Here is a 23,054-nt window from a genome sequence, read left to right on the forward strand (position 1 = left end):
TTTTAGGTGTTTCTCTTATAAACAGCATGAAGTTGAATTTTGCTTTTCTCCCGCATCCAGTCTGACAATCTTTGCCTTCTAAATGCACAGGTCAGTACATTTCCATTTATTGTGATTACAGATAATATTCTAGATTCATTTCTACTACAATATTCTGTGCTTTCATAATCTGGCTGTTTCTTTATTTCTCTCTTCATGCCATCTTTTTGACTGAATCCGTCCACCTCATTCCACAATACTACTTCTAATAGGTTTTGAAATGATATATTCTAATTATATTTTGTTAGATGTTACCCCTCAAAACTTTAAAATGCCAATTAATTTAACAAGTCTAAACATAGTCATTATCTTTACTTACTTCCCAAACAATAGAAACTTTGAGTGCTTTAAGCTCAGTCACACCCCTCACAATTTATCCGATGTTATTGTCCAGAAGTTATAGTAGTCCCCCTTTACCTGTGGTATCACTTTCCACGGTTTCATTGACCTGTGATCAACCACATACTAAAAATATTAAATGAAAAATTCCAGAAATAAACAATTCTTAAATTTTAAATTGTGCACTATTCTGAGTAGCATGATGAAGTCTCGCACTGTCCTGCTCAGTCCCACCCTTTCAAGACGTCAATCATCCCTTTGTTTAGTGTATCCCACTGGTTTAGTCACTTAGCAGCCAACTCAGTTACTAGGTTGACTGTCGCAGTATCAGTATTACAGTGTTTGTGTTCAAGTAACCCTTATTTTACTTAATAATGGCCCCAAAGTGCAAGAGTAGAGACGCTGGCAATCTGTATATGCCAAAGAGAAGCCGTAAAGTTCTTCCTTTAAGTGAAAAGGTAAAGTTCTCTACTTAATATGGAAAGGAAAAAAATCATATGCTGAGGTTGCTAAGATCTACAGTAAGAACAAATCTTCTATCCATGAAATTGTGAAGAAGGAAAAAGAAATTCGTACTAGTTTTATCATCACATCTCAAGCTGCAGAAGTTATGGCCACAGTGTATAAGTGCTTAGTTAAGACAGAAAAGACATTAAATTTGTACCATAAGCTATTTTGAGAGAGAAAGAGGTCACATTCACATAACTTTTATTACAGTATATTGTTATAATTGTTTTTTTATTACTAGTTACTGTTGTTAACCTCTTACTGTGACTAATCTATAAATTAAACTTTATCATGGGTATGTACGTATAGAAAAAACATAGTATATATAGGGTTTGATACCATCCATGATTCCAAGGCATCCATGCGGTCTTGGAATATATCCCCCAAGGGTAAGGGGGGAATACTATACTTCCATCTTGATTTGTTTTAACCTTACAAACTAGACATTCTTAATGTTTTATACCATCAACTTTTTTAAAAGTTTCATTCACATTTATTATTTTTGTTGTTGTTGGCTCTTCATTTCTGTTATCTCAAATCTTCTTTGAGGTTATTTTCCTTCTTCCTTAATACCTTGACACTTTTGAAGATTACAAAAATATTTTAATGTCCCCCTCAATCTGGCTTTATCTGATGTTTCTTCATGGTAAAACCCAGGTTATGCCATTTTGGCAAGAATGTCACAGAAGTGATGTTGTGCCCTTTTCAGTGCATCACATCAGGAGGTACAAGATATCAGTATGTCTCATGATGTTACTTTGATTACTAAGTTACTGTAGTGTAACCCCATAGTTATGGTAGTGTCTCTTAATATCTCTCAAGTTTTCCATCTCTATGTCTCTCTGTGTTACATTCTGTATAATTTCTTCAGATCCATCTTCCCATTTACTATTTCTTTCTTCAAATGTGCCTAATTTTTTGTTTTAACCTATGCATTGTTTTTCTAATGTCAACTTTTTAATTATCACATTTCCAGGTTCTTTTTCAAAATGTCCTGATTAATTCTTATAGTCTTCTGTTCTTTCATCATACTTCAATTCCCTCTTTTATTTAACATATTTATTTTACCTCTAGTATCTGTTAATTCAAATATCTGTAGTCTTTCAGAGTTTTATTCTGTAGTTTATTTCCTCTAACTCTTATTCATGGTGGCCTGTTTCTTGGTGTGTTTAATAATTGGGGGGAGGTAGAGGATGTGGATTCATGTTCAGTTGGAACCCTACCTTTGGCAATTTTTTAGATGTCTGTTTAAAGTGCCTTTCTCTGAGAAGGATTTACATTTGATTCTGCCAGGAGACTAGCAGTACCACCAACACAGGACCGCTTAAACTAAATTTTTGTCTTGGTTTTTTTTGGGGCCACACAAGTAGTGTAAATTCAGGCTCAAACTGCATGAGTTAGGGCTTGTGGTAAAGAGAAAATTCTTTCTTTATTTCTACTCTACTCAAAGCCAATACCAAGATAGGTACTTACCAACACTCTCCCTATGTGGTATGGCAATCTACTTTTTTCTCTTTTAGCAACCAAGAATGTCATTCTTTGGAAGTTCCAGCTTTACTTGGGTGGGGGGTAGGAGGGCTTCAGTTGTGACTTCTCACCTTGTTTGGATCCAGAGCTTTCTTTCCTCTTCCCAGATGCTAGGACAAAAGGATGAGGAAATAACTCTAGGACAAGCACCACTTCCAATGTTAGCTTACCATTATGGATTTATGTTACCTTAATATTCTGGCCTCTGAGAGGTGCTTCCTTTTCCTCAGTTCAGCCATGAAATCAAAGTTTTGATTTGTTTTTTAATCCAGCATTTTCCAGTGTACTAAAATGCGAAGTTTCTCTGTACCTCTAGCCCACCATACTGCCAAAACAGAAGTCCTTAAGGTTTCTTGAAGAATGGTAGGAAAAAAAAAATTCTTTATAAAAGGCAGAGTTTTCAATGGTCATTTCTTAAAAAGAGATCTGGGTTAAATTTCAGGTTCTACAACTATAAAATATGACTAATAATCACAGAATCAATCCCAATGAGTAGTAAGTAAGAAGAGGGTTTCCTACCAATTCACATTTGTCCTGTTTAGCCATTCCCTGCTGCCTAGAGTTACTATTTTTATAGACCACCCAGAGTAGGCCAGTTCTTTGAATCCTGTGCCAAAAATAGCTAGATGCCTTCTTTACCATCCACACAATATCAGTAAGGTCAGAAAAATTAACCCTTTTAAGTCTACTTAGTTTATTTTCTTTTTCTGTGTGATGACTATTCAGTAACCCCAAACTCTCCAAACTAGTCAGTTTTGCTACACATTACTTTGACAAAACTCTCTTACTTTAGATGTAAGATGTATTTACATTTCATCACCAAGTGCCTTCAGGAAATGTTTCTTAAGGCATACCTATATATTTGGCAAATGTGTGTTATATGTTTTCTCACTTGGACCCATACCAGTAAGGCACAAAAGTTCAATTCTACATTGAACATCTGAAACAACATTAACAACACTACTATGGTAATGTGATCTCTTCTGAAAGACTTTAGGCTCCTAAATTTAAAACGCTTTCAAAATCTCTGATTAAAATGTCTATTTGTCTGGCCAGACTTAGTTTTGTAGTAAAGCTGAGTTAGAACTCACAATCTATTATTTAAAAGCCTATGCAGTTTCTGCACCAATGAAAACATAATGCTTGCTTTATAGATATTCAAGGCCACGGATGTGGAAGTTGTTCACTAAATATCTTCCAGGTGGTACTAATAAGGTTCAACTGGGGATTTCCCGCTCCTCTGGCAGATTCCCAGGTCCGAGAAGATCATTGGTTTTGCAGTGAAAAGACTGCAAACAATGAGGTCAATTAAGAAACGCTTCTGAATAATATACATGATGCAACATCTCCATTCCCAACATTTGGTTCAGGGGTACATTTCAGTCTTTCAAACATTGTTGCTCTCTGAGCTTTGATATTTCACTGTGCCAAATTTTCTCCAGAAGAAATAGTTCCTGCTTTTTATGAGTTTCATAGCCAGTTTCTTTCCTATTTCCTTCTTGGTATCTGGAGATATTCCAACTTGTTAAGACATTTTGATATTTCTTCATTCCTTCTAGCTCTTCTCTTTGTTGCTTTTCTTCAATCTAAGCCTTTTAACATGTTTTCAAAATCTGAACAGTTCCTAATATTCCCATTACTTCTTGGCTTTCTGTTCCTAAAGCCTTCACACAGAGACAGACACAGATTTCCTTAGGTTGTTGCTCAGTATTTTCAAGTATTTAAACTTTCTCCCATTCTTAATTCTCCTTTTTGTACTGTCCATCTAATTTTTTTAAACACAAACCTTTATTAATAAATTGAGACTATTATCTCCTCCATCCATAATGGATCAATCTACTTGCTCATGGAAATAAGACCCAACCCATGATACACCCATCACCTCAGCCATCAGTGAAGATCATTAATTCATTAAAAATTTTTTGTTCCTGTCTTATTTTTCAAATCTCTGTTGACTTATGAGGGCTTTCACAGCAAGACGTCCCCAATACCACCCTCATTTCCTGAAGCATAATTACATTATCTTTATTCGTTCATCAAATGCTACTCCATAAAGCCTCTGTGACTACCATCATCAGAGTCACTGATGTTCCTTCAACAATATGCCCCTATTGGGAATTCCCTGGTGGTGCAGTGGGTAAGACTCTGCGTTGCCAATGCAGTGGGTCTGGGTTCGATCCCTGGCCAGGGAACTAGATCCCACATGCATACCGCAACTAAGAGTTTGCATGCCACAACGAAGGAGCCCGCAAGCCGCAACTACGGAGCCCGCCTGCTGCAACTAAGACCCAGTGCAACCAAATAAATAAATAAATATTTTAATATATATATATATTAAAAAAAAAAGAATATGCCCCTACCTTTATACAACATCTACATAATTCTTTTTCATACCACAGTTGTTTACATATGTGCTTCTCTTACTAGACTTTTATTCATGTTTGCATTCCTGGCTCCTTGCTCAGTACCTGGCAAACAATAGTCCTCTAAAAATATTTGCTGTATGTCTGACTGAATAAATAATGAGTACCTCATATAGCCTAGATAAGAAACGAGGAACTAAAAGCACACAGCTTTTGAGAAATAGCAAATGAACACACATAACTGTGTATCTCCTCTGGGATGAACACTGTCTTGTCTCTACAGGACAAAATTAAAGAACTAGACAACATGATCTAAGACTTTATACCTGTGACAAAATATGCATAAGAAACAGTAACAGCACAAAACACAACTTCAACAAGTGGAAGAAAATGTAACAAATTGATAACTGGTGAGAAGCAGTTGAATAAAACAATATCAAGAATGTCAGTGGGGAGAGACTAAAACATAAGTTGAAAGACAGAAGGAAGTTCTTTCAGTTTAGGAATGGTGTACATAAACGTACAAAAATAGGAATTAGTAAATATATGCAGAGTATGGCAAGCAGGTTACTTGTCAATAAACACTAGATACATATTTAATACATGCAAGTAGGTTTACAGCAACTCATACCAAAAGAAAAGATTTTTTGGTCAAGATTACAAGTAATCCTTTTAAAAGAGAAATACAACTAGCTAAAGACTTATCAAAAAATAACTTACTACTAATGGGGGGTGAGGGTAGGGGGAACATATTCATTCATACCAAAAATATTTATTGAGAGACCACTATGTGCCAGGCTCTGTTCTAAGCACTGTAAAACAAAAAACAGATGAAAATCTCTGCAAGGAAATAAAGAAAATAAATAAGTAAATTATACAGTATACTAGAAGACAAGAGGTACTATGGAGAAAAGTAAAAGAAAAAAGAGAATAGGAAGTGTGGTGGCAGGAGCAGGGGTGGCAATTTAGAGAAGGCAGTCCAGGACAGTCTCATTGAGGTGGCATTTGAGCTAACACTTGAAGGAAGGCCACTGGAGGAAGAGCATTCCAGGCAGTAGGAATAATAAATGTGAAGAAACTGAAGCAGGAACATCATTAGTGTGTTTGAGGAAGAGCAAGGAGGCCACTGTGGCTGCAAAAATGTTAAGATAACATTTTTGATCCAGAATATAGGTAAATATTAAAAAACACTTACAATATCCATGTTAGGAAAGGTGTAGAGAAATGGATCTTCCTTTCACTTGCTGGTGGGAGTGTAAACTGGGACAGTCTTTTTGGAAGGCAATTTGGCAGAATCTATTACAATTTCAGATATTCATGCCTTCTAACTCCAGTCTACTACTCTCTCTCTCTCTCCACACACACACACAATACAGACTCCATGTATGTAAACAATACCGTGTGTGTGTGTGTGTGTGTGTGTGTGTGTGTGTGTGTGTATGGAAATAATTTAAATGCCCATTAATAGGAAAATGGTTAAATTAATTATGGCAGCAGTTCTCAAAGTGTAGAGCCCTGGGGTTCCAGGTAGTCCAAAGAGCATTCAAAAGGAGAAGGAAAAGTAGCAGCCTCTGTAATGATAAAAGAATCTTCAGGGTATAACTACTAATGGTCACCTTTAAAAACTGTTATTTAAATATAAGATAATAATTGAAACCTATGGCTCTGTAATCCTCAATGGCTGTGGCAAAAGTCACAGAGGAAAGTCAGTGGGAAAAGTCATTATATAAAAGAGACTTTGAAAGGAAGAAATGAGTGTAGCTGGAGAAGTTCTAACAAATGGCCTACACCCATGAAGCCCCCTCTGGTACTGAGGGTCCCAGTATAAAACGCTTCATTTTGAGAGCTGTTAGTGACTCTGTATTCACTCCACAGTAATCTGATTCACTTTATTCAAGGAATTTAATTATTTTCAAGTTCCTAAGTCAGGATGACAAAGTTTTGATTAGCATGTCTCTTTTCTCTTTTATTAATCAAGAGATAGATCTTCATGAATAAAGAAGTCCCAGTCCTCAAATACAAAAATTAAAACGACAAAATAATTTTAATATGAAAAATATGGGTAAAATGTCAAGAGTAAATAATGAATAAAGTAGTAAAATAATTTTTTAATAATTCAAAGGCTTACTCCAGGTATCTCTTCAGCATATTCTATGTAACTTGTCTAATATAGTGTGGACTTTCAAAAATAAGTCTACTCAGAATTATGCCTTCTTTTCACTGAGTTGCCTTAGTGAACTAATTAAAAAGTAGATAGGTCTCTGGGGCTCCATGATGAGGTATCAAATGCTCTGGGGAACTGTGCTAACACCAAACAATAACAAAAGTCCAATACGAGATCTATATTTTATTTTTTAGAAACCAACTACATAGGAATAAAATAGGAGTGACCTAGTTTGCCCATCAAACATGTGAAAAAAGGGGTTCATTATACTATTTTTCTCTAATTTCTCTGTCTGAAAATCTTTATAATAAAGTTTTATTAATAAAAGAGATTAATTCAACTTATTTCAGTTCTCAACTAATTTTAATATAGATTTCGCTCCTCTCCCTAATAAATCTGCTTTCCAAGATTACTGACCTGCTAATTACCAAATTCAATGTTCCTGTCTCAGCTTTCTGCCTCTCTCAAGCCCTCAGCATGTGATGTCACTGCTCAAGCCCCTCTTAAAACTCTTTTCATCCTTAGCTTCAGAAAACCATTCTCTTCTCATTCTGTCCCTAACCCTATTCACTCTAAGTTTCTTTTCCTGAGTCAATCTACTGCTCATGCTGATTCCCTCAGATTCTTATTACTCTTCTTCCTCTATTTTTCTCCTTGGATAATCTCAGCTATTCCACTAACATCTCTGTTTGTCTATCTACCCATCTATCATGGTAATTCCCAATATCTAGTCACTATCTCAAATTTCCCATACTACTAATAAAAACCATTGTCTTCCATCATAAAACTATTCATCTTTCTATGTTGGCTACCTCCTATTACAGCATCACCATTCAGTCCTTCAAGACAGAAATTTTGGAATTATGTTTAATTTCTCTCTTTTCTTCCTCATGTTCCACACTGTATTCGTCATCAAATCCCACAGAGTCTATCTCAGAGATGTACCCTGAGATAGTCCATCCTTTCCATCACCATAGTCTAAGTTCAGGCTCTCATCTATTACCTTAAATACACCAACAGCCTCCTAATGCTGTCTCTGCCAATAGTTTCTCCTCCATCCAATCCATTCTCAATACCACCCTCAGAGTCATCTTCCTAAGATACAAAACTGATTATGTTACCCTCTGCCTAAAAACTCAGGAATGCCTGGTTTATAGTAGCACTGTATATAGCAGCATACAAGGCCCTTCATTATCTGGCCCCCACTTATACTGCTAGCCATATTTCCTCATACACACTCCCACATATATAAAAATGCACTGAATTTTTCATTTTTTTTCTGAAAATGTCAGGCCATTTCATAATTGTGCCTTTTATCATGCTGCTCCCTCTGCTTGGCATGCCTTTCCCATACTTTCCACCTGGCAGACTGTCATCACACTTTAAGATTCAGCTTCCTCTATGGGATGTCCCTTACCATTCTGTCATTCAACAAAAAAATGTTTTGAGCATCTATCAATATGACATGAACCTTCTCCTCAAGGAATCCATATTCTCATTTATATTCTTTTAGTACTTTGTTCATACTGATGTTATGACATTCATCACATTATCCTGTAGTCATCCTTTTACATGTCTCTCCTCCAGCTGGATCACAACATCTTTAAAGGCACGGCCCCTGTCTAACTACTCTTGACTCCCCAACACCTAGGATGCTGATTTTGTTCATGTGTTGAGTGTGCCATGGTTAGTGGGAGTCTGAAAAAGATGATTTCTAAGATCCCTTTGAATTCTAGTATTCTATGACTCCAACACAAAAGCAGCATTTCTTAGCTGTGATTTAGCTGGAAACCTGAACCAAGTTCAGCTAGATCCTTAAAATATTTATACTGATTCACATTCCAAATCTACTAAAGAAGAAACTGAGAATTATTGCTCTACCTACTTATTTTATAGCTAGGGAGGAAGCCACCCAAGTGCCTTATAATCTCTGATACTCAAGTAACATAGTACTGAGGTAGGTAATATTATTCTTATAAACACATTTTAAAAGTAAGTAACTGAGGCATAGAGAGATTAAGTAACTTGCCTAAGACAACAAAGTTACTAAGTGGAGGAGATAGGATTTGAACTCAGGCAGTCTAATTTCAATGCCCATGATCCTAATCAGTTCATTATTCTGCTTCATCAGTGATCTGTTGAATAACTTAAGGCTTTCTTCATTAAAAAACATGAACTTTCTGCCAGACCTAGGTGAAGAACAAAACAAATCCATTTTTCCCTAGCTTATGACTAGAGCTAGAATAATAAATAACAAGAATTTAAATTTTTAGCATTAGTATCCAAAATAAATATCTATACACTTACCTCATGGGTCCATAGTTCAGTATTACAAATGCCAAAACTATCATCACACAGATAGCTCTTCGCTTCGGACTGGGAACTTTAAGCCTCTGGTTCTAAAGAAAAGGACCATATTAAATACAATTGAACTACACATCAATCTCACAAAAAGCAACATCTGAGACAACAACTCTCCTCTTCACCAGTTATGTGAATACTTAAACAAAAAAACAAAATGCAAATGTGAGGAAATAGTACTTTCCGAAAGACTAGAGCAGAACCTTCCAGAGAGAGAGAAAAGGAGAGTAGCAGGAGAGAAGAAACATAGCAGCCACCCTGTGGCAGAGGCATCCTCACCCAAAAGGAAAGAATTCAACAATTTTTATAATTTTATGGATCTTCAAAGAATCCTAAGATACTTCTGTGGTTTGTCTCCCTATTAAATCATTGTTTTCAGTAACATAATGGAATATTCCCATATGCTCAAGGAAAGATAGAAAGAGCAATATAAGAAGCCCCACTCAGTAGGCAGAGGCATCAATTTGGTTCAGGACAGCACTGCAGTAGGAAATCCTGAAAGCAGCAGATTTCATCAACAGAACTGAGGAGACGATTAACCTTGCTGGGACCAGCATGGCAACAAAATAGAAAACATAATAGTGGTCATGTAGACCAAGAAAACTTTAACAAGTTTTTATTTTGTATTGTTTTCTTTTTTAAAAGGGAAGACCTAGTGGGACTATTTAGGAGCCTCAATATGATTCATTTAGTCAAAAAAAAACAAGAGAGTGCTATGGTAATAAGTGAGGAGAAACCCAGGAAAAGAAGACAACTTTTGTACACAGCTTGTGAGTTACAATTCAAAACCTCCTCTTTCCAATACTTTATCCTTACTACAAATGTTTTGGGGTTTATCGTGCCTGCCTTTTCCTAGTACTATTATTTTACACAATTTAATTTAAAATGTAAAATTTCCAATTGATTTATCAGAAAAAAAGAACACTTTAACCCATTATCCTGGCTGTATCACAACCATCACTCACCTCTGATACAACTTCATCCAGCTGCCGCTTCAGGGATCCGTTCTCTTTCTTCAGCTTCTCATTCTCCAGAAGGGCAGCCTTTAACCTTGCCTCTAACCCTAGCATGTATTCTTTCTTCTTCTTGCGGGACTGACAAGCCGACTCTCGATTTTTTATCATACGTTGCTGTCTCCTTAGCACAGCAATCTAGGAAAAGTTACGGTGAATCAAAATATTTGGATTTTAGGATCAGATCAGTTAAGAATATACTGATTTTTACAATTATCTTTTAACAAATTGTCCAAAACACAGGTTACTGGTTGTTTTAAAAAATACTACTCAAAGTAAATTGAAATCAAATGATTAAATAAGGCCTTCTAAAACCTGTTAAACGTTTTCTTCTGGTGTTTTCTAAGGCTTATTTATTGATCTTCCAATTTTCCCTTTAGAAACACCAGGTATATATGTATGTATATATACAGACACCTTTAATCTATATCGCAGGCCCTGAATTAATTGACTATTTTTCAGAACCATATATCCAATTACCTATAAGGCTACTTCTACCTGTAGAGTTACCATCACTTGAAATTCACTGTGTGCAAACTGAACTCATTATCTCCCTCTATTTTTTAAAAAATCTATTCATTTTATATCAGTGGTGTCTCTCAGGATATAATGGAAGATGTGACCAGTAACCTATTTTTCTTTCATTGTCTAAATTTACTCCCTCTCTCAACCTCCCACTTACTCACTAAATATGTATAGAGGATATACTAATGACCAAGTTTCTTCCAGTGAAAGTGTCTCTGTCATTCCTTTCTATTTCCACTGCCATTCTCCTAAAGCAGGCACTCATCAACTCATCTCTAGACTACTACAATAGCCTCCTAACTACTTTAACTGGCTTCAGGCTCCTTCTGTCTACCATTTCTAAGGTAACTTCCTTCCCCTAAAAACATTTTAATCTTGCTATTCCATTGCAAAAGCAAGCTAGTCATGCATTCTAGCTACCCACCTTTGCTTTCAAGATCTTCCATAATGTGACCACCCCCTACTTCTCTATCCCCACAACTATTCACACCACACCCTCCAATCTTAACATTTAAGGCTACTCCATGATCTTCATACACACCTAACTCGTTCCTTTATTCATACTGTTTGTTCCAATTTGGAATGCTGTCTCCTCTACTAAGCTAATATTAAGGACCGTCCAAACTCTAACTATGATAAACCACTCGGAGTTTTTATATTATCTGAATTTCTTATGCCCATATAATTTGGAAGATACACCTGAACACTCTAATGGTCTCAACTGTCTCAAAAATGTTGACTCTCTCTCTCGCCACCTAGATTTTATACCCTGGAAACCAAAACTATGTAATATGACCCACAATAGCTACCATAATCAAAACTTACTGAGCAAAATTATTTTTGTCATATTTTCTGAACTAAGATGTGGAACCTATTTGTTTTAATTTTAGTCTAATTTATTTGGGAGAGATGGTGAGGTAGCAAAAGTCCATAAAAAGCACCAAATAATATTAAATTTATTATTGTAAGAATACAGATGACTGAATTACTGAGTTCTCTGTTTTGTAAAGGACTTTAAAAAAATAAACATTTTACTGTGGGTGTTTAATAATGCTTACTCAGATTGGTAAATACAATTAAATAATACTGATTTCTTTTGAAATAACAACACAATTCCCACCCCATACTACATTTGCTAGAAACAGAGGTATACCAAAGCCAGCCAAGCAATCCGAATCCACAAGGAAAAGAAACATTATATGAGATGTCAAGAGGAGTATTTTTTCATTTTTTTTTTCTTTTTTAACTGAAACTTCACAAGAATGCTGACTTATATAACCATCTACCAAATTTATAAAGTTTCCCTGTGGAATAACTATCCCACTCTTCAATAATGCTAAATACACACACACACACACACACACACACACAGAGGTGGCAAAGCCACGATGGACTGATTATTCATCAGTTTCAAACTATTCTCTGGACAATGCCACTTTGTTCAAACTACTGTTACTCTCAGTGATCTTCATTGTTACTTGGAATGCCAGTATCCATAATTAATACTTAATACTAGAGTGCTTAAGTACACAGAACGCTGAACAAACACATAAAAGAGAAGGTTCCCAGATGGAAGAGTTTATACTAAAAGTTAGATAAAAGGTAACCTTACTTTAAAGGCTAATTAATGTATGGAATTTGGGAAGGCTTACAGATGGCACACCATTTAATAAATTTCAAACAAGGATTAGGGATTTCTGTAAACAATAAAAGCACCTGCATTTTATACAGCATAAAGTTTCAAAGGCTGTCAGTGCACATGCCTCATACTAAAAAAATGAAAACCACCTGTGGCCAAATATTCATTTCTTCCCACAGAAGAAGATACAATAGCTCTGAAAATGTGGTAAATACTCAATATTACCAATAAATACAAAGGATAAATACAGTAAAAATATATAAAATCCACAGGAATCACCAGAGTTCCAACTTTACATTTCAGCAAGCTATCTTCAGCTATCTAAATAAATAATATTTAAATTATTCTGTATATTCTAGGCAAAAAAAACGTAATTTTCAGATTAAACACACACATACTGTTTGGTTTTTTGATGGGGAATGACATTTTATAAGCAAAAAAGGATTACACTATAATAACTTTTGTAAACTAATTTTTTAACATACAGTGTATCATGATCATCTCTGAAATGCCATGAGAATGGCAGCATAGTATTTCAATTATCTTGATGTTCCATAATACATTTAATTAATCTCCTCTTGTTGAAATTTTTACAGTTTTCAAGATTCTTTAAAATAAGCCTTATCATTTGATACTGTTAGAGAGTAGAAGAACCAAGGCTAGAACTTAGGACAGTTGATTCCAAGCCCAGTGCTTCCGATACAACAGCTCCACACTGCTTTTAAACACCAAACAGGAAGTCTTGCATCACAGTATGGAACTCTAAACTCAGTGAGCTGTATGATTACTTTAATTATGTGCCTGTTTGAAATGGAAGGCTTACGGAACTGCTTGAATAGAAGCTTATTCTCCTCTATAAGCAGCATGCAAACATAAAATCAATACTCTGGCCCATTAATCAATTGACACATCTCCCTTATGGGCGTATGAGAAGATTCAACATGACTAAAATGAGTGAACAGCTAGCCAGTCACTGCTTCTGGTCATCCTGCCTTCAGACAACTCTTCCACCAAGCATTGTGCCTTGGAAAAAGAAAAAAGAAAAAACTCCACGGCAGCAAAATATTCTCCCTTTAGTGACACTGCACTATAAAACATGGTGTTTCACTATCAAACAAACATTTATTTGACTGTAAGAAAGAAACTCGTAAAAGGAGAACTTTCACAAATGGACAAGTACTTTTTGAAGGCTGGATCAACTTAAGAGTCAAAACTCTAAGTCTCTTTCCATTATGTTTTTAAATTTTAAGTTACTGACTAATAAACACTATAAGATATTATGTTCTTCTTACAAATAAAATAAGGCTATTTAGACCCTTGATTCTGTGATGTTGCTAAGAAATGAGCTTCAAAGTCCTGAATCGCTATAAATTAAAGATATTAAAATAAAATATTTACTGCTAAAAAATACATTCTAACATCACACACAAGCTCAAGAGAGATCAAGTACTGATAACATACAGCTGAATCAATCACTGGCTTACTGCATATCTGTCAGTTCTAATTCTCATTTTGCTGAATCTTTCCCTCTCAACTGACGTATGAAGCAGAAACTGTCACTGATTAACCTCTTCATCATGTCAAACAAAAATTTTTTCAATTAAAAAAAAAAAAAGGGGCTTCCCTGGTGGCGCAGTGGTTGAGAGTCCACCTGCCAATGCAGGGGACACGGGGTCGTGCCCCAGTCCGGGAAGATCCCACATGCCACGGAGCGGCTGGGCCCGTGAGCCATGGCCGCTGAGCCTGCGCGTCCGGAGCCTGTGCTCCGCAACAGGAGAGGCCACAGCAGTGAGAGGCCCGCATACCGCAAAAAAAAAAAAAAAAAAAAAAATTAACTTTATTTGAAATTGATTTAAAAGGCAAAGGAGTAAATTTTCTTAAATACTTCTTTTAATTTACATAATTATATTATTGTATATCATAGTAAATATACTTATTATAAATACATCCTAAAAAAGATGTACAGCAAAAATCAATGGCAAATTTAATTTATGGCAACCTTATTTTAAATATTCAAATAAATTAAACATTTTAATTTGATTTCTCTTAAGAATCTTAAGTACACTCCTTTTTTTCTCATAAAATTATTTTAAACAGAAAACCAAAATTTTTACTTATACTACATCTACTCTTCTCAAATCTTATGACAGAAAGCCAAAATTTTATTTTACTCTCTATTAAGTTGTGTGTGTGTGTGTGTGTGGTGTAACTAGTTCCTACTCATTAAAAGTTAAATAAAGACTCTTCATTACTGGTAACAGGAGCCATTAAATTGGCAGAGTCAAGTAGATAATTTTCACCCAGATTTCCAGAGTGAGAAAGGATAACAGACAAAATCCCTACTAGATTGTAGGTCCAAGTTGCCCTATCCAATCCCATCTTCTGAGTGAAAAGAGAGAACTGGTAGAGAGGCAAAGACAAGAGTATCCACCAGATGCCCTCAGGAAAGCCACACTATGGGCAGAGCCTCCTGGAGAATGCAGGAATCTTAGTCCTGTGCACAGGATCTTCAAAGATCCTCAGAGCAGTTTCCTGTGCCTTCAGTTAATGACTCCTCTGCTTCATATGTCCCTAGAAGTACTTGGTGTAGCTATATAAGAGTAATAGTAATTTAGTCATTAAATGACAACACTGGGTGCTTCCCTGGAGGTCCAGTGGTTGAGAATCCGCCTGCCAATGCAAGCCCTGGTCCGGGAAGATCCCACATGGCTCGGAGCAACTAAGCCCGTGTGCCACAACTACTGAGCCTGCGCTCTAGAGCCTGCGAGCCACAACTACTGAGCCCACGAGCCACTACTACTGAAGCCTGCTTGCCTATAGCCCATGCTCCACAACAAGAGAAGCCACTGCAATGAGACGCCTGTGCACTGCAATGAAGAGTAGCCCCCGCTCACCACAACTAGAGAAAGCCCATGCACAGCAACAAAGACCCAAAACAGCCAAAAATAAATAAAACAAAGTAAATAAATTTTTTTAAAAAATGACAACACTGGAAGTCGGGAGTTTTTTTTTGATTTTTTTTTTTGATGAGGACCTTTTTTTTTTTTTAAAACATCTTTATTGGAGTATAATTGCTTTACAATGTTGTGTTACTTTCTGCTGTATAACAAATTGAATCAGCTATATATATACATATATCCCCATATCCCCTCCCTCTTGCACCTCCCTCCCATCCTCCCTATCCCACCCCTCTGGGTGGTCAAAAAGCACCGAGCTGATCTCCCTGTGCTATGCGGCTGCTTCCCACTAGCTACCTATTTTACATTTGGTAGTGTATATATGTCAATGCTCTTTCACTTCGGATGTGGACCTTTTTTAAAAAAAATATTTATTTATTTATTTATTTGGCAGCACTGGGTCTTAGTTGCGGCATACGGGATCTTTACTTGCGCCATGTGGAATCTAGTTTCCTAACCAGGGATTGAACCTGGGCCCCCTGCATTGGGTGCACAGATTCTTAACTGCTGGACCACCAGGGAAATCCCAGAAGTCAGAAGTTCTTAATTCTTGTCCCAGCACTGCAATAAATTAATTGGAAGATCTTAGAAAAATCATTTCTTCTCCCAGAGTCTATTTAAACATTAATAAAAAGAGAGAGTTAGTAAGAGCTTATCTCTTGTTTCATTAGACTGTGTATGTCAAGAGAAATGTAAAATACATTTCTTACTGTGGATTGTGGACAAAAACTTTAAAGCCACCGCTTTAATCCTCTGAAGGTCTCATCCAATCCAAAAACAAAATGGTTCTAGCACTGATGTTAAACATGTGTGCTTAATTACCATGTAGCACAATAATGACTACTGTATCATAAAATATGGATGATATTAACTTTGCTGTTTTATTTGATACCAGATTGTTCAAATAAGGTCAATCTTTATGCTTTGTCTCTCAAGAGGTAAAACCATCTGCTTGAATGTTTTTTTTTAATTAAGAGAATACATTTGCAGAGGGAGAGAAGAGGGAGCAGCAAGTTTCAAGACGTAGGTAATTTGAAGTTTGCACTGCATCAGGGCTGCCTTGAAAGTAAAGCCCCATTAATGCAGCACAGAGTAATGACAACAGCACTGGACTCAGAGAAGGCCTAGGCTTAAATCCTAACTCCATTATCGCAGGTCATATGATTGAGGTGAGGATCAAATGAGTAATGGACATGAAGGTTCTCTGCAAACTGTAATGTACCATACACATAAGTGTCAGTAAAAAGAAACATCCTGCAGCTACGAATAAACTGGGTGAGGAGGCAAAAATTCTTAATTCCAACGACAATGTGCCTCACAGCTGCTCCGATAAACTGCGCAACTAAAGTAATATTGAAAATATCTGTCCTCATTCCATCTCCTATTTTTACACATTTCAAATTTTAAATATCAGACTAAAACAAAAACAGACAAAATATGGAAATCTCACTTAATTCCTACAAGAGCAGAAAAACAGAGCCTAAGAATAAAAATCTAATCTCCTCCCAAGATCACTCAGACTGCTCCTTATTCTGTATTTATCAGAACTCTCATTCACCTCAAAAGGCCAACAGGAGGTTTTATGCACTTAGAAAGTGTCTGGCACATACCACTTTATCAATATTAGCCATCTAAGTAATATGGCCTTGGCTGAAATATTTAACCAATTGATTCATTCAATGGTAAAATGGGAATAAAGCCTACTTTACAAGGATTCTGTGAGAATCAAATAGGACTATGCAAAAATAAATGTGAAGTACTTATCAAAACTATATTAGAGGGGCTTCCCTGGTGCTGCAGTGGTTAAGAATCCGCCTGCCAATGCAGGGGACACGGGTTCGAGCCCTGGTCCGGGAAAATCCCACATGCCGCAGAACTAAGCCCGTGCACCACAACTACTGAGCCTGCGCTCTAGAGCCCTTGCTCCACAACAAGAGAAGCCACTGCAACGAGAAGCCCGCGCACCACAACAAAGAGTAGCCCCCATTCGTCGCAATTAGAGAAAGCCTGCACACAGCAACAAAGACCCCATGCAGCCAAATTAACTTATTAATTAATTAATTTTTTAAAAAACTACATTAGAAAAGAGATGAATTTCTCAAAAGTGTCAAAAAGACAAAGGCTGGGGCTTCCCTGGTGGCGCAGTGGTTGAGAGTCCGCCTGCCGATGCAGGGGACGCGGGTTCGTGCCCCGGTCTGGGAAGATCCCACATGCCGCGGAGCGGCTGGGCCCGTGAGCCATGGCCCCTGGGTCTGCGCATCCGGAGCCTGTGCTCCGCAACGGGAGAGGCCACAACAGTGAGAGGCCCGCGCAACACAAAAAAAAACAAAATAAAATAAAAAGACAAAGGCTGTGGAAATGTTCCAGATTAAAAGAAGCTAAAGAGACATGACATCTATATGCAATATCTGACCCTAAACTGGATCCTGTATTGGAGAGAAAAAAACTGAACTGATAAAACTGTAACACTGACATTTGAATAAAGTATTTTACAAACATAAATTTATGGGTCTGTACTGCAGGTGTGTAAGAGAATATCCCTATCCTGAGGAAATACACACTGAAATACCTAGGGGTAAAGGACTATGATGTATGTAAGTTCCTCTAAAATAGTTCAGGAAAAAATCTGAGTATGTATGTATTGACAGATGGATAGGCAGATAGATAACATGAACTAATAAAGATGGACAGGCAGATAGATAACATGAACTAATAAAGCAAATGTGGTAAAATGTTAACAATAGGTGAACCCAGGTAAAGGCACATGGGTGTTCTCTGCACTACTTTTGTTTTTGCAACATTTTAAAATTTGAAGTTATTACCATATACAAAGTCTAATACACATGTACACACACACACACACACACACACACACAAACGGCTGCAGTGCAGACATAACACTAAGGAGTTACAGGAAACGAAAAAAGAAACTTTCCTTTAGAACTCATAATCAAGGGGCGGGGGGGTAAGAGCCACAGAAAATTTTAACCATAACAGGTTTAATCTTTGAGTACCATTTGTTAACCACCTTTAACCAGTCAAAAGTCCTCTTCCGTTAACAATTAATATTCTTTTACATATTTGTAAAGCAGTAACGTTCTGGAGAACATACACCTTCTAAGACTATATAGCTATTGATCCTTTCATTGAAATAATTTGCCATTCTCCTTTGTAAATTATCTATTCACTTATTTTGTCCAGTTGATTGCTGGATTAACTTGCATTTTTCTTTTTTGTAAACACTTTATATACTGAAAATTGTTTTTAAAAGACTATGAAAACTTGTACATGAATGCTCAAAGCAGCATTATTCATAACAGCCAAAAAGTGGAGACCATCCAAATGTCCATCAACTGATGAATGGATAATCCAAATGTGGTATATCGGAACAATGGAATATTATTTGGCCATAAAAGGAGTAAGATACATGTCACAACATGAACGTCCCTTGAAAAATATTATGGTAACTGAAAGATGTCATACACAACAGCTACATCATGTATAATTCCATTGACATGAAATGTCCAGAATAGACAACTCCACACAGAGAGCAAATCAGTAAGTAGTTACCAGGGGCTGTGGAGGTTGGGGGATGAGGAATGATTGCTAATGGGAATGGAGTTTCTTTCTAGGGTGATGAAATATTCTGGAATTAGCAGTGATAGTAGCACAACTCTGGGAATATACTAAGCAACCATTAAATAGTACATTTTAAAAGGGCAAACTCTATGGTGTATGAAAGTTAGCTCAATTAAGCTATTAGAAAACCAAACAACCAAGGACTTTCATTCACCTCAAAAGGCCATTAGGAAGCTATGGACTCTCTTTCCAGACAAGTGTACAGGCACACAAAGTGTTACAAATAATTATGCAAGGAATGAGTGAGGCCAAGAAAAGGGAACATGTTTATGTAAACACTGAAACCTATCTATGGGCTCCATTAAGAAACCCTGTAACTGTCGCTCCCATACGCTGAAAGTGGAAGAACAAATTACAGCTGTGTAGAACAGTTTACCCCTAAGGTGAAAAACTACCGACCTTCTGACTCTCCAATTCCAATTACAGGAATTTCTCCTACAGGTATACTTGCACATTAACAAAATGAAATAAGTAACAAGTTATTCAGTGGAGGAATGTTTACAAAGAAAAAACCTGCAAAACTCTTAAATGAGTATGGCACCCTGTGAAGTAAGACTACCATGCATCTATTAAAAAAATAGGAAAACTTTTTATGTACTGATGTGGAAAAAATCTCTAAGATGTATTAAGTGAGAAAAGCAAGGTACAGGACAGTGTTTATATTTATAGTATGTTACCATTTCCATAAAATAGGTAAATAGGGAAAAAGACAAATACTTATATATTAAAGAACTGTCTCAGGAAGAATGCATAAAATACTAGTAACAGTGACTGCTTCTGAGCAGAGGAACAAAATGGCTAGAAAGCATCTAGGGCATGGGAGGACTGTCTCCTTAAGAATGAGTCTCCAGGGACAGGTTACAAGAAGGGAAATCAGAGAAAGGAAAGAAGTATTTAATTATTTATTGATATAAATCAGCACCCCTCTAAAAATAATTATTTATTAACCTTATCAAGATGCTACACTGAAAAATACAGAATAAAGAATGTTAAAGTCGCCACAACATAAATCTAACCTAATGCAACACATCAGGGAAAAAAAGAAGAAACCTTCTGTTCACTTCCCATTTCAAAGATACTGTAAACACAAATGAGATTACTTGCCAACGTCTTTATTCAAGATAAATTTTTAGAAGCCCCAAATTTCCATCTAAAAAGGAACTGCAAATATTTTAACAAAGCATGTTTTTCTTTTATTTGCAGAGTCCCTGGTAGCAGCAAAGCCAAAAAGTAGTCAACACAGAAGTGATTTTTTTTTTTTTACTAGAATGTGGATAGCTTTTCAGATCTCCAAATCTTCCTGTTGAATTTGTTCTGATGGATTCCTCTACTTTATAGCCTGAAGAAATATCATGATCTCAATGTTTCTGTTAAAGACTTTAGTTACTAAAAAGTATCTACTCATTATTCACCTTCTTAGATCTGAGGTACCCACACAATTTAAGGATATTTAGCTCACACCTTGACCCAACAGAGTATCTCTTCTTGGGTGTTACAGATAAAATAAGCAGCTTAAGTGTCAGTAAAAGTTACACTTTTTTTTTTTTCTGAAATAGAACATAGGCACTCTCCATTTTTCTAAGAGTTTCTCTGCACTGCTTTGCATTGTAAACAGATTATTTTAGATTCATATTTTTCTTGGAAGATACTCCTTTAGGGGCTCCCCTGTGAGTCATGCTACACATGTCCTCCTGGGTACAACAAGAATACAAGGCCCTGACCACTCTTTACCTAGGCCATTTCTCAGGGTTGAAACCTTGAGAGATAAGGTAACATCTTCCTCGGGACAATTAGGAGGCTTGCTTACTCCTTGCTGTAAAGGTAGTCAATTCCCTTGGGCTTCCCTGGTGGCGCAGTGGTTGAGAATCTGCCTGCTAATGCAGGGGACACGGGTTTGAGCCCTGGCCTGGGAAGATCCCACATGCCGTGGAGCGACTAGGCCCGTGAGCCACAACTACTGAGCCTGCGCGTCTGGAACCTGTGCTCCGCAACAAGAGGAGGCCGCGACAGTGAGAGGCCCGCGCACCGCGATGAAGAGTAACCCCCGCTTGCCACAACTAGAGAAAGCCCTCGCACAGAAACGAAGATCCAACACAGTCAAAAATAAAAATAAATAAATTAAAAGAAGGCTCAACATTTAAAAAAAAAAAAGGGTAGTCAATTCCTCCACTGCTGCAAAGGAACACTGTGTGCACAGCACCCATCTGGGCCAGTGTCACATTACCTCAGTGGTGACAATACTAACAATACCTGAAATCTTGAACTTAACTGTATAACACTGTCTCCATAGGAAACAAACACAAAGTTTTAATTTGGTATGTATGCTAGGGGAATCCCCTTCACACCATTCAAATATTTGAAGGACAGTGGAAAGGGATCCCCCCAGCAACTACCTTCTCATGATGGTTCTAGTGACCCAGGGCAGGGACTTCCAAAGGATAGGGACTGGGATGGAAGAGGTCAGGTCACTAAGTAAAGAATTAGACAGAGGGTCCAAAGTAATAAAGGGTTTGGAAGATGCTCAACAGAGTGAATGGGCTGAGAGGAAGACCTGGGCCTCCTGTCAGTATAGCCTGTACCCCTTCATCAGCCTCCTATCTGATGTTATTTCTAGTTCTGACCTAGTTCCTGATCATTTTCTTTCCATTGTTCCCACCAACTGATTTCTATTAAGGGTTTTTGCTCCACGTTGACCCACTATGGAACATGTAGAATAGAATTTCACCACTTTTTTTTCCTGCTCTGTTGTCCCAATCACCAGAACAATGTAGCTCCACAGCCTTAAAACCAGGACCGTAATGTCTCATGAACTTTATGGAATTATAACGGGTAGGCGGAAGTACTAAATGCAGATTTAAACAGACTGCTGTTTTCCAAGCCCTTGGTTTGATGTTTGGTCACATTCAATAGCACTTTAAAGAAAGATAAGCATGCTTTCCCATGAAGGCATCTTTGTAGTTCCAAGATTACCATTTACTAAGAAACTGCTTAAGAGAATGTCTACACTGAAATAAGAGACCATGTTCATTTTTTCCATTAGGATCACAGCCAAAAACCAACCATATTTCTTGAAAACTTAGATGAGGTTTCCAAGAGTTAAACAGAACAGATTTACCAGCAAAAGGCAGAAAGAGTGAGATTATAATTTGAACCAGGCAAACTGTTTCATAACAGAAAATGTGGCACTTAATGTAGTCTGCAGAATATGGTATGCTAAAAACACTACTTTATGGCAGTAGCAGGCCTCTAGAGAGTGAAACTAGCCAAACAAAAGAACAAAAAAGGTAGAAAAAAAGAAGCCATGTCAGCAATACAAAGCCACAAAAGACTGATGCACTTTTTTTTTTTTTTGGTGCTGAATTACAACTTTTTCACCAGACCTTTGGTTTAAAAACAAAAAAAAACACTTGAAAAATTTTTCATTTTGGCCATTTTAAACCAGAAATTTATACTAACTCAAATTTATCCTAATTTAACAGGACTTGAATCTAACAAACACATGCACTATTGAGGTCACAGAAGACTATATACATGAGCAGATCAAAGTTTTCTGCAGCTCCTTCTGGAACAGATTTACTCTGGGTTCCTGAATGGCTTGGCCAGCAGATAGGACAGACTGATGTTTCTTTACTTGAAATAAACATTAAGTCAAAACCTCTACCAGAAAACTCATACTGAAAAGGCTTGGCTCACTTCCTGACATGCTAGCCAAGGAAAAATAAGCAAAAAAACCTCCGTGCAGGTTGACCAGAAACTTTATTCTAATCGTCTTTTGGTCTCTTGCACCAGACACACAGTACTTGAATCTTTCTTGTGTATTACTGTCAACTCTAAATTTTGAAAAGTAATAAGAATGCTAGTCAATAAATAATGCTTAAAAAAAAAGCTAATACTTGTTGGTTCTATACTTTCTCATCTCACACAGCCCCCAGTTCTTCAATGTTGACTGAATTATTCACCAAAGTTACATCAGTAAATTAT

General features: G+C 36.9%; 1 protein-coding gene across 4 annotated transcripts in view; it reads right to left on the minus strand.

The window, feature by feature from the left end:
- Positions 1-23,054, minus strand: part of ATF6 (activating transcription factor 6) — a 222,147-nt gene that overhangs the window by 166,674 nt on the left and 32,419 nt on the right. For all 4 annotated transcript variants that reach the window (XM_049709130.1, XM_049709129.1, XM_049709134.1 and 1 more), the window contains 2 exons: positions 10,266-10,451; positions 9,247-9,338 (listed from right to left, as the gene is read on the minus strand). In XM_049709130.1, coding sequence (XP_049565087.1) covers positions 9,247-9,338; positions 10,266-10,451 — 278 coding nt within the window. The remainder of the gene's footprint in view (positions 1-9,246; positions 9,339-10,265; positions 10,452-23,054) is intronic.

Source organism: Orcinus orca, chromosome 1 (genome assembly GCF_937001465.1).
Source record: "Orcinus orca chromosome 1, mOrcOrc1.1, whole genome shotgun sequence".
In the NCBI taxonomy this organism is placed as follows: domain Eukaryota; kingdom Metazoa; phylum Chordata; class Mammalia; order Artiodactyla; family Delphinidae; genus Orcinus; species Orcinus orca.